General features: G+C 41.0%; 1 protein-coding gene across 1 annotated transcript in view; it reads right to left on the bottom strand.

The window, feature by feature from the left end:
* The window catches only part of OBSCN (obscurin, cytoskeletal calmodulin and titin-interacting RhoGEF), a 243,002-nt gene that overhangs the window by 43,291 nt on the left and 187,046 nt on the right, over window positions 1-12,665 (bottom strand). The window contains exons 93-96 of the mRNA XM_087712229.1: window positions 4,602-4,713; window positions 3,959-4,095; window positions 1,620-1,732; window positions 588-756 (exon numbers count right to left, since the gene is read on the bottom strand). Coding sequence (XP_087568355.1) covers window positions 588-756; window positions 1,620-1,732; window positions 3,959-4,095; window positions 4,602-4,713 — 531 coding nt within the window. The remainder of the gene's footprint in view (window positions 1-587; window positions 757-1,619; window positions 1,733-3,958; window positions 4,096-4,601; window positions 4,714-12,665) is intronic.

Genomic DNA, 12,665 nt, shown 5'->3' on the forward strand with positions numbered 1-12,665 from the left:
AGAAGGGAGGGAGCAAGAAAGGAAGGTAGAAGGGAGGGAGGGTGGGAGAGGAGCAGGGACGTGCAGTCAGGGGAGGCAGGGGAGGCAGGGCCTCACCACTGTCATCATGAAAAGAAAAGAAAAATGTAAAAGGAAAAAGGCTGAGCTAGTTGCTGCCAGAGTCACCGTGGATGACTCTGCTTAGTGCTTAACTGTTTAAAAAAGCCTTTTAAAAAGTGCCCTCTACAGGAGACGGTAGGGGGAGGGAGAGAGAGAGAGGAAGGAGGGGAAGGGAGAAGAAAAAGAAAGAAGGAAACTTATTTAACAAAGGAGAAAAACAAATGCTGTCGCTTTAAATTGGAACTGAGCATGCCTGGCTGTGGAATTCTGGGAGATGAAGTACACAAGCCTAAAAAAAATTGCTGCCTCACCAGCCATAAATCTCACCGCACGTCACTGGAGAGGAGGGAGGGCGGGAGGGGGAGGAAAGGATGGAAGCAGGGAGGGAGGGAGGAAACAAGGGAGGAAAGGAAAGAAGGAGGGAGGGAGAGAAAGGAAGAAATAAAAAAGAAAGAATAAATGAGAAGAAAACCACCAAGTCAACCTACCTTCCTGCACCACCAGCTCTGCTTTGCAGACCACCTCCCCTCCAGCATTTTTAGCCATGCAAGCATAGACCCCTCCATCTTCGGCCCGAGCATTGTACAGGGTCAGAGAGTAGCTCGTCCCTTCACTGGACTGGTAGATCCTTTCGCTGTCCAGCAACAAGGAAATTCCCTAGAAGGAAACGAGGTAAGCAGGCAACATAAGGTAGGTAGCCACACTTTCAGGGCTTCAGCCAGGGGCAGCACCGCCTAAGCTCTTGGTTTAAGAATATATCTCTGGGGAGGGTTTGCACCACGGCAGAAGAAGGACTTAGGATACGATATTTATGAACAGAGGTTGTCCTTGGCTTACAACAGTTCACTTAGTGAATGTTCGAAGTTGCAACGGCACTAAAAAAAAGTGACTTAGGACTATTTTTCACATTTACGACCATTGCAGCAGTTAATGATAGTTGCGGTATTCCCGTGAAGGAGGTCATGTGGATCCCCTTTTGCGACCTTCCCGCAAGGAAAGTCAACGGGGAAGCCGGATTCTACTTAATAACCATGTTGTTAGCTTAACAACTACAGTGATTCACTCAACAAATGTGGCAAGAAAGCGGGTAAAATGGGGACAAAATTCATTTAACAACTGGCAACAGAAATGCTGGGCTCAATTGTGGGTCATAAGTTGAGGACCAACTGTATTATGATATTAATGATGGTTAAAAGTACCCCAGGGTCATGTGATCACCGTTTGCAGATTTCTGACAAGGAAAGTCAATGGGAGAAGCCAGAGTCCCTTGACAAACTCTGTGACTTACTTAACAACTGCAATGATCCGCTTAACAAGGGTGGCAAGAAAAGTTGTAAAATGAAGCAAAATTCACTTAACAACGGCCCCCAATAGAAATTTGGGGCTTAATGGCGGCCATAAGTTGAAACTATCTGCAATTTTTATTTTTTTAAAATCCACACAGCATAAAAAGCACAAATGGGTCTGCAGCCATTTCTTTTTTTTATTCCCACCCAAGTTTGGGGTTGTCTTTGACGTACCTTAAACCATCCGACAGCCGGTTGAGGATTGCCTTCAATGATGGCCTGGAACTTGGCCATTTCCCCAGACCGAACCTGGACATCTTCAAGGGGCACCTGCATGTATGGTGGACCTAATAAAAGAAAAATAAGTGAAGTGCAGTTGGACAGTGTCAGAATATTCATGAACTGGAATAGGACATGGTAACAAGGTCAGCCATTGTATAGGTAAGGCAACTGGATCAGCCAATGGGAACTATTTGGTGACTGAGAGCCATGATAGACGGCTCGGAGCCTGGGCGTGGCTTACCTATGTAGCTCTGAGTCTGTGCAAGACAACTAAACTGGTCAATTCTGAGCTCTGAACTGAAAAAATCTCTCTTTTCTATCACGTTGGAAGAATCTGCTGTTGGTGTTGTACATTTACTGATGTTATGTATATGAAGAAGTTAATGAATCCTGCTGAATCAGTTATCTCGGTGCGCTTTCTGGATGTGATTTCTACTGCAAACTCTGACAGACAGATCTAGAGGTGGATATTTTCTTGCAGACATTTCATGACCTAACTAAGCAACATCATCAGGGTTAGACGGGAGTGTGGTTTGCTCTCAGTGGCTTAAGCAGAAGTATTCTTTTCAGAAGGAGAAAGGAAAAAGCCATCAGAGCGATGATAAAACTTGAACCATGAGCTGGTTAAACAATGTTTGGGTTCTGGGCAGTGGTGGATTCCGGATCCCATTGCAAACGGTACGGTTGCAACGGGGCCTGGCGTCCTCCACATGAACGTGCACGGCGCATGCATGCATCGTAACTTCCAGCAACGCCTCCGCAAGCCTCCACGATGCTCCAGCTGCTTGGTGGAGTGTTGCGCAGGTGCTGTACACGCCATGCACGTGCGCGGAAGCGCCAAAGGCTTTAAAGGACAGGTAAGGACCTCGAGTGGGCGGGTGGGCCCTCCGGAGCACCGTACCAGAACGGTACCCGATGCTCCAGGCCGTCTCCGGTACCCATCACAGGTTCTGGTGTCCCTTCTTGTACCTATATCTGTGAGGTCCCTGGTGCTCTTGAGCTTGGTGGCTTGTTTGCAGAAGGGAGTGGGGCTTGTAGAAAGGAAGAGAAGAGGAGGAGAAGGACCACAAAAACTGTGGGATCCTTGGTGCTCTGTTTCATGTCCCAAAGGTGATTTTTCAAGAGGCAGCTGGTCTTCCTTGTTTTTCCGTGAAGACATTTCGCTTCTCATCTAAGAAGCTTCTTCAGCTCTGACTGGATGGTATGGGACGGAAGGATTTATATTCCCTGCAGACAGCTGGTCATTTGAGTCTTTTCAGAGAGTCCCTGAGGCCACCTGGGCCTGTGTCCTCAGGGTCACCTGAGTGATGCAAGCGGGTGTGGGGCCTTCTTGGAGCTGCTGAAAGGACTTGGATTGGCGATCGTGAAGTTGTATCCCTCCCCCTCTGTTGAGACAGGGCTGTTCAAAGAGGGAAGGGAGGAGGGGGTGGTCCTTCATGCTCTCTGAGTTTGGTTGTTTTGTTGCAGACATGTCAAGACCCAAATGTGTAACGTCATCAGTGCTAGATGGAGAAAGGGTTTGCTCTCACATAATAGACTAGCAGCCATGTAACGTTCCCGTGGTTCGTCCATGAGGCCAATGGGGAGAAAAGACAGGACACGAACTTTCTCGGGATGGAGCGACCCAGATTGAGGGTCTGAGAGCCCCTTTTATTGAGATAGGACAAAGGCAGGAGGAGCAATAGCATGTGAGTAAAAACAGCCTGTAAAAGTACAATTTCTAATCTACTGCTCAGTCTATATATGGTCAAATCCTGGACGTCAATGGTAGGGCACATATCAGAATGTTATGTTATGCGCTATCAGGATGTTATGGCGTTCTAGGAGTTTGTTTTCTCCTGTGTGATTCAGCGTGGCTCTACAGGCCCTAGTATGAACTGGGCCATGGGGGACACACACCTACACAAGGAATATATATTACAACACAGCCCAGCATTAAAAGCATGGTGTTGATTCGGCTGTCTCCGCATCTGCCACAAAGGTGACGTCTCATGATATCATTGCACAGATGCTGCTTTGTGTCTTTCATTGTGTGCTTGATTCCAAAAGGCAGCGCAACTCGCCCTCACCCCTTCCCTTCGCAGATGCTAATGGGGATTCAAACCAGGTAGCCCTATAATCTTGAAAATCTGAATATCTAGAAATGCTCATCAACCTAGCCCTGAAGCTTCACTTTATTTTGGTCCATAGAGAGTTGTAGGATACAGACTAATAGAGTTGAAAGGGAGCCTGGAGGTCACCTAGCCCAACCCCTCGCCTTGAGGCCACATCAACAGATAAGAATCCCTTACTTGTGACACTCTTTTCTCCTTTTTTATCGACATAGATCCTCTCCGCGATGCCCTCGGCGGCTTCCCCGGTTAAATCCAAAATGTCCTCTGTTCTTTCATTCCTGAACCACGGCACTTCCGCCATCATTTCGAGGACCCTGGACGATCGAAACCAAGAAGCAGAATTATGGCCAGGAATGAGGAGACGGAAAACGGAGCCCAACATTTCCATCGCTAAGCGAAAGAGTTGTTAAGTGAGTTTTATCCCTATTTTATGAACTTTATCGACTCTGCAACCATCATAAATATGAGTCAGTTGCCAAGTGTCTTAATTTTGAATGTGTGGCCAAGGGGATGCCGTAACAGTCGCAAATGTGAAAAACGGTCATAAATCAGTTTTTCAGTGGTGTTGTAACTTTGAACAGTCGCTAAATGAATTGTTGTACCTGTAGAAGGTGACTCTTACCAATTATAATTACTTATTTCTCCTTTGTGACATCTTTTAAACACAATTTGCCTATGGAGGCTCACACTTTAAAAATTAATTTTTGAGTGCAATGTTCAAAAACTGTAATCATTCACGTTTTTCAATGTTGTTGTAACTTCAAATGGTCACTAAATGAATGGTTGTAAATTGAGATTTAAATAAATCCAACAAACGTACTTGGCAGAGGGAACAGTGCATTCACAAACGCTTTCATCTTGGGGAATGATGTCTGCTTCACTGGACAAGGTGTCACTTTCTCTGGTTTTGCCAGCAGGTGCCTGCAATTCAACTAGTCACAAAAATAGAAATATTTAGATTAGTTGTTGCTAGAAATAGAGTGTTTTGCCGGCTACTATTTCAACCCTAACGGGAAAAAAACTACTGGAGTTTTTAAACTGAATGCTGCTAATGTTCTGTCCTCCATTTTCCTTTATTCTCCACTTTTAAAAAAAATCAGGGTTTTCTCTTACTTCGGTTATAAATTCTACCTTATTTGCACTTTTATTGTGTTTTGTTTCTTTTTAATTGCTTTGCTGCTTGCTGATCCCAGAGCATATTTGCTGATAGATTAAAATAGTGCTGTAAATCAAATGTATCTTGAAAAAAAAGGATTTAAAATACTATAAAATAAATTAGAAGCACATTTAAGTTTGGTCTAGATACCTGGAGTAGATCCCTGGAGACAGTGAGTTCTAGTCCTGCCTTAATCATGAAAGCCGGCTGGGTGACTTTGAGCTAATCACCAGGAGATGGTGAGTTCTAGTCTTGCCTTAGTCATGAAAGTTGATTTGGTGACCTTAGATCAGTCCCAACCCAATCCACCTCACAAGGTTGTTGTGATTCAAAAAACAGGAGAAGGAAGGAGTATAAAGTATGTTCACCACCTTGAGTTATTTATAAACATAATAAAGGTGGGATAGAAATAAATAATGAGAGGGCGGCAGGGAGAGAGGAAGGAAGGAAGGATATGTTTTACCGTTCTCCATTTGACAAGAAATATTGTGTATATCATCTGCTGTTTAGCTATAACCATCACCATGCAAAGAAATAATGTCCATTGTTGATCTATCTACCATAATCAATTGCATGTGGCGGAGGAAAGCTGTGCCCCCTGCCCCCCCAAAATGACAGACATAACAATGGAACAAACGAACAATAAATGAAGTGCTCTGTAGCCTTCAGTGTGTGATGGTGCCAAAGAATCTGACTTCTATGTGGTTCTCTGAGAAGATGTAGAAGAAAATGTCCTCTTATCACTACAAGGAGGAGGATCTGACGTTGCAATGACACAACGTGCAATCTTGGAGCGCAAAGATTGCAGTCGATACTTTTGCCGCTGGATGGTCCTTTTGGACCTAAACTGTCCCAAAGAGACAGTTACAAGGAAGAGTAGGTCCTGCTGATCTCAGGGAGACCGCAAAGTCCCTGATTGATCCAGGAGAATCTCTTTTTGCCGGTGACAGAAGCGCAGCCATTGAAGCTGCTGAAGTTGGGACAGCTTTGGAATGGGAGGAAAATGGAAAGAGAAAGTGTGTCCATCTAGTGAGGTAATATTATTATAAAAGAGATTACCCCAAAAAACATTAAAGCTAAATTGAATTTGAAAACAGAAGAGAACAAGCAGCGAAATCAAGCTACATTAGACAGTGTGTTATCCTTTTTAAAAAATATATATTTTAGGGAGGGACCTTTTGCAAATGTTTCCTATTCTTTAAATTGAATGGATTAGTTTTTCTTCTACTACTTTTTAATATTCTTTTTTTATACCTATGGATTAAAATCTTTTTCCTTATTTTTATAATGCTGGATTGGATGGTGTGTTTTTTTTGGCTCCATTTAAGAATTTTGTTTTCTTTAAGCCTGGAATATAAAGAAGATATAAAAGGAATACAAAGAGGGCTGTAATAACAGAGGGAAAGTAACACTGCAACTTGGAGGCTGGAGGCTTGGAAAGCTTGGAAATATTGTCTATTCTTTTTTCTCTTCGATCATTTGATTTTGCATTTCAAGGTTCCTTAGCTTGTTTACAGACAGTGATAGTGAGAAGAGCATGGGTTGTTTATATAGGTGCTTTTCGGGAGCTTCATTGGCAGCTCGAGTGGAGTGAAAACAAAGCCTTGTCTTGAAAGATTATAAATGAACTTGCTTTAAATTTAAGAAAAAGTTTGGAATGCCAGAGTGGCAGTGTTTACAAGTTGGAAGAATGGCGCAACCTGAAAAAGAAACCTTAACACTGCAAAAGATTATGTTTAAAATTCAAAAATTATTAGAAGTAACAGAGAAGATTGAGAAGTGATTGGAGAACATAGATCCTAGAACAGTAAAATTTGATGGAAAAATTGAGGGTGTTCATCAAATCAAGAAAGTGGAGGTCAGTTCTAAAAATTGAAGGAAAAAAAAAGAGACAAGAAAATTGTTGATACTGACAGTCAACTCAGTGTGGTTGGAAATAGAAAGAGTGGAATATGGAATGGGGACATAGATGGACTGGAGCCTTACCCCAGATCTCAAAGTATAGAAGAAGAAAAGAGAGAATAAGGGATGGAACTAAGGAGAAAAATTTTGTCAGAGCACTAGTGATGACCAAAGATAAGCTGATAGAAGAAGCAGATGGAGGATTTCGAGCTTATACAAGATATGCAATAAGCAATAAGTTGCGAAGAGAAGTCCATACAAAACTTACTAAGGAAATAACCAGAATACTAATGCCACAAATGGCAAGAGACATAAGACTGCACTATTACTAGAAAGACACAGGTTGATGTAATGAAAGCTTATAATAAAAAATTAAGTCAAATTTAGTTACATTTAGAGCATTATGTATAAAATGAACTGATGATGGATACAGTTAAAGAATTGATTGATGATAATAATGCATATATATATATATGATATCTGATATAAATTGCAAATGGTGACTACGAAAGGAGGTTTAGAAACTCTGTTATTAAATATAACCAATTTTTATATAGAACATGTTATAAAGATGTAATGTTACTGGATGATATTGGGAAGAGCTAAAGAAATGCTATTATGTGGTTTTGCTTTAGATCTGGAATAGTTATAGTCAAATGAAGGTTGAGGTATGATGATAGTAATATACTTGATTTAAAATATATGATTTGATATGAATTATAGGTGATGACTGTAGAAAGGAGGCATGGAAGTTTTTGTAACCAATCGACACACTTTCTACAATTTGTAATGAAAGACAGTTCTGTGGGTTTTTTTTTGTATGTGTGTTTTGTCTGTTTGTGTTTATTCAAAAATATAAAAAAAATCTTTATAAAAAAAAGAAAAGAAACTGTTCTGCAAGATGATCTCAATTTTAAAGGGACTTTTAGTGTCAGATCAACTCCAGATGTGTATCTTATTGGAATCTTATGTGTATCTTTTTTGGAATGCAAAAGGTTCCTTGCACAGGATTGACTAAGAGTTTGTGATGATTGCAATTAAGATAAATTGCATTCCAACAACAAACACAAAGACGCCAACATTCAACATCCAAAGACGCCAACAAGTGTTCTCTAAAGCATTTTTATTTTTTATTTTTGAAGGACTCTTCAGACAGAATACACTGTGGCTGTGATATGTGGCGGACATTAAACAAGGCACAGCTTCAAAAGTGGCCTGGGGCAGTGGTGGGTTCCGGATCCCATTGCAACCGTTACGGTGCAACGGGGCCCAGCGTCCACTACATGAATGCGCACGGGGCATGAGTACTTACCGTCTGTGACGCTCCGCGACACCTCCACAACGCTCCAGCTGCTTAGCGGAGCATCGCGGAGGCACTGTACGCTCCGTGCGCGGAAGCCCCAAAGAGTTCAAATACAGGTAAGGATGGCGGGCGAGCGGGCGGGCGGGCCCTCTGGAGCACCGTAATGGCAGGCACCGGTATGCCTGTACTGGGGCATACCAGTCGTAACCCACCATTGACCTGGGGTAAGCCCCATTTTGACTTTTTCTGACAGTCTGCAAATACCTCTGAAAGCTTCTATAAGTGATGACAGACAGTTTGGGGGAGAAAAAAAAGGGGGGAATCTTCTTTGGAGATTTTGGTCTAGTGCAGGCTAAAAGGAGGGATCCTGAGTTCAAATCTTGCTTAGGCATAAAAGAAGTCTGGGTGATTTTGAACCAATCAACAGGAGATTAGAAATTTTAGTCCTGCATTAGGCCTGAAAGCCAATTAAGGTCAGTCACCAGGCGATGGTGAATTCTGGTCCAGGCTTAGACATAAAAGTCAGATGACTTTGAGTGATTTTGAGTCAATCATCAGGAGACAAGGAGTTCTGGTTCCACTTTATGAACAAAAGACAGCTGGGTGACTTTGGGCCAATCACTCTCAGCCCAGCCCACTCGTTGTACTGGGAAAAATAGGAGGCAGAAGGGGGTGTTGTTGGAAATGTTTGCTCTCCCTTGAGTTATTAAAAAAAAAAATACAAGCAGGATATTATAAATATCCCATCACCTTAAATTGAATAACTAAATGTACAATTACGTTTGAACTTGGTTCTGACTTTTTAACATTTCAAATTTCAGACTCTCCACCATGCCATCCCTCTGCTGAACAACTAATCCCCACAACACCGTCAAACTATTTAGTAAGGCTGTATTACTATTCCTCTTCTCACTTTTCCTACTACCTGTCTCCTTTCCTTACTTATGACTATAACTTTGTTACTTGTACCTTATCTTATATTGTTTAATTTAGTTTCCTAGTATGATTTGTGTTGATTGCTTATTTAGTATCCTATGACTATCACTAAGTGTTGTATCTTATGATTCACGATGAATGTATTTTCATGATGACTATGATCATGATTTATTACATAGCTTTTATGTACACTGAGAGCATCTGCACCATAGACAAATTCCAGGTGGGTCCAATCATACTTGGCCAATAAATAATTCTATTCTATTCTATTCTATTCTATTCTATTCTATTCTATTCTAATCTCGCCACAAAGTAAAAAAAAAACCATTGGGAAAATAGCTGATTTATAAGAAAACATTTATGAGATTTTCCACACAGAGCTGTCACCATGTTGGGTAGCCTACACATAGTCCTCAACCTATGACGACAATTGAGCCTAAAATTTCCGTTCCTAAGCAAGACGGTTGAGTTTTGCCCCATTTTATGACATTTCTTGCCATGATCGTTAAATGATTCACCACAGTTGTTAAGTTAGTCACCTGATTTGTTAACTGACTCCGGTTTCCCCGTTGACTTTACTTGTCACAAAAGGGATCACATCACATGACCACAGAACACTGCAACTGTCATAAATACGAGACAGTTGCCAAACATAGAATTTTGATCACATGACCCTGGGGATGAGGCAATAGTTGTAAGTGTGAGAAACAATCAAGTCATTTTTTTTCAGTATTGCTGTAACTCCCAATGGTCATTAAATGAACTCTACTTATTAGAGGACCGCCTGTACTTTCCCTAATGGCTTTTGACATATTCCTTGCTTGTAATGCCCTGCTATCTATCTATCTATCTATCTATCTATCTATCTATCTATCTATCTATCTATCTATCTATCTATCTATCTATCTCTTGTTAATTAATTAATTGACTTCTCTTGTTTCTTAGCAATTGGATGGTTCACTTAATGAATGCATTAACTTGAGAGTGACCATGATCAATATAGTGTAGGTAGTCCTTGCTTAATGACCAGTCACTTAGCAGCCATTCTGCATTACGACCCACACCCCCAGTGACTTACCACCCAAATTGGAAATTCACACAAGCGCTCTCTCTCTCTCTCTCTCTCTCTCTCCCTCCCTCCCTCCCCCCCCTCTCTCTCTCCCCCCCTCTCTTTCTCTCTCTCTCTCTCACACACACACTGTAGTCACCCAATTGTATTTTTTGTGTGCTTGGCAAACGGTTCACTTTTATGACAGTTTGCAGCATCTTGCAATCACATGACTGTGATTTTTAGCTGTTTTTCCCAGTTTTTGACTTTTACTTCTGGCAAAGAGCCCCCTCCATCCCAGTGGATATGCTGCACTGATTTAATGGCGACTGCATTTATTTAACGTCTGTGGTGTTTGGTTTAACGACTGCTACAAAAAAGGTTGGTTCGTAAAATGAAAGAGAGGCCAGGAAATTTACCCACTTAAGTATCGCTATGATTTATGACTCTAATTCCAGGCTTGAGGACTATCAGTATAGATCAATTTCTATAAGATTTGTACATTTTATACAGTTCAGTGGCAAAACCCTCTTTGCAATCTGACTTATTTTCATTTATTTATTTCTCCAACAAAAGCCTGAAGTAAAATAATTTTTATTGCTTAAGGTCAAGGAGTGTATTTGGAGAGAGCCAGGATAATAAGCGATGTTGTATACCATAATTTCCAGTAATTTTGGATATCAATTGCGTGGCTGAAAATTGTAACAATGGCCAATTTTGGAAATTGGCTTGAATGACCCTCTCAAGTGGAAGAAACTAGAGCTAGTCCTCAACTTACAACCACAATGGGGATCGGCATTTCAGTTGCTAAGCAAGGAGGTTGTAATGCGAGTGGTACCCGATTTTACAATCACCAAATTGTGATCGTGTGACTGTGGGAACGTAGCAATGGTCATGAGTGCGAGGACTGATCATAATTCCCTTTTTTTCAGTGCCATTGGGACTTCCAAGGGTCACTTTAAAGAACAGTTGTAAGTCGAGGACTACCTGTATAGAAGAAATACCGAACTTCCTTCTTGAAGGGATGCTAAGTGTTGAGGAACTGTTTCATGCATAAATTTCCCATTGCATTTTTTTCCTCTACAGGACACCGAAAACACATTTGGTGCATAGCCCAAATGACAATTAAACGATGAATTTTTATTTTTTTAAAAACCACAACAAAAAAAATACGATGCTATTAATTCTTTATTGATAGAAAATTGAGTGTCGTTCCAGTTGACATCTCGTCTCTGAATTTGTTTGATCTGTGAAACAACCTGTTCACTTTGCACCAAGAATATCTAATCCAGCTGGTTCATCAACACAAAAGTTACTCAGTATAAATTCTTATCATTTCTTTATAAGAAACCCCAACATTTATCTACAGATTGTAAATCCCATATAGGCAAGAATCCCCCCCTCCCTAGGACAGACCGTAACATTTGAAAAAGTTTTTTTTTTTAAAAGTCCCAAATATGCAACGGTGGAATTTTTTTTAAAAAAAATTAGCTGATCAAGAGAAATTTAAGCTATTTTTTCGTTAGTTATTTATCAGCCAAATCGTTAATGAACATTTCTACATTTGTTTACCGAGTTTCTTTAAAAATTCCACATTTTACAAGGTCCATAATTTTGTGTTTCTAAATGTAGGCTGATGGATCGCATAATTTTCTGCAGAGAGACGGTTGCAGAGCTTAAAATTTTGATGACTGGCAAAGTTAAAAATGCACAGATACCACAAAATAAACATGTAAAGAATAATCAAAAAGGGGGTTTTGCAAAATGAAAGGGACTCTTTGAATGAAATTCACCCAGCCTTCTAAAACACTTCATGGCATGATGTTTGCAGGTAATCCTCGACTTACAATCACAATTGAGCCTAAAAAAATTTAAGGAAGACATTTGTTGAGTGATTTTATGACACTTTTTGTCACAGTTATTAAGTGAGTCACTGTAGTTGTTAATTTAGTAACATGGCTGTAAACCGAAACTGGCTTCCACATTGATTTTGTTTGTCATAAAGTAGCAAAAAGTGATCACATGATCCCAGGACGCTGCAACCATGATAAGTACGTGCCAGTTGCAAAGTGTCTGAATTTTGATCACGTGATTGTGGGGACACTGCAACGGTCATAAGTGTGAAGAACAGCCCCAAGTTACTCTTTTCAGTGCTGTTGAACATTAAACCAATGGCTGTAAGTCAAGGACTACCTGTATTCAAAACAAAAACGCTTGCCTTAATGAAAATGATAAATGTTGGGTGGTCTTCAGAAGGACCACATTTTTGATAGGGGTGAAATCCAGCAGGTCCTGACAGGTTCTGGAGAGCCGGTAGTGGAAGTTTTGAGTGGTTCGGAGAACCGGCAAATGCCACCTTTTGGTATCCCCTGAGTGGTGAGGGAATGGGGATTTTGCAGTATCCTTCCCCTGCCACACCCACCAAGCCACACCCACAGAACCGGTAGTAAAAAAATTGAATTTCACCACTGATTTTTGGTTGGAGAATACTTTCTCAGCAAGATGAGAATCCTCCATTCTCTATTTATGGTTCGGATAA

The sequence above is a fragment of the Thamnophis sirtalis genome, unplaced genomic scaffold (genome assembly GCF_051295495.1).
Source record: "Thamnophis sirtalis isolate CommonGarterSnake01/CBP01778 unplaced genomic scaffold, rThaSir2_p1.2 scaffold_4, whole genome shotgun sequence".
NCBI classification, from domain to species: domain Eukaryota; kingdom Metazoa; phylum Chordata; class Lepidosauria; order Squamata; family Natricidae; genus Thamnophis; species Thamnophis sirtalis.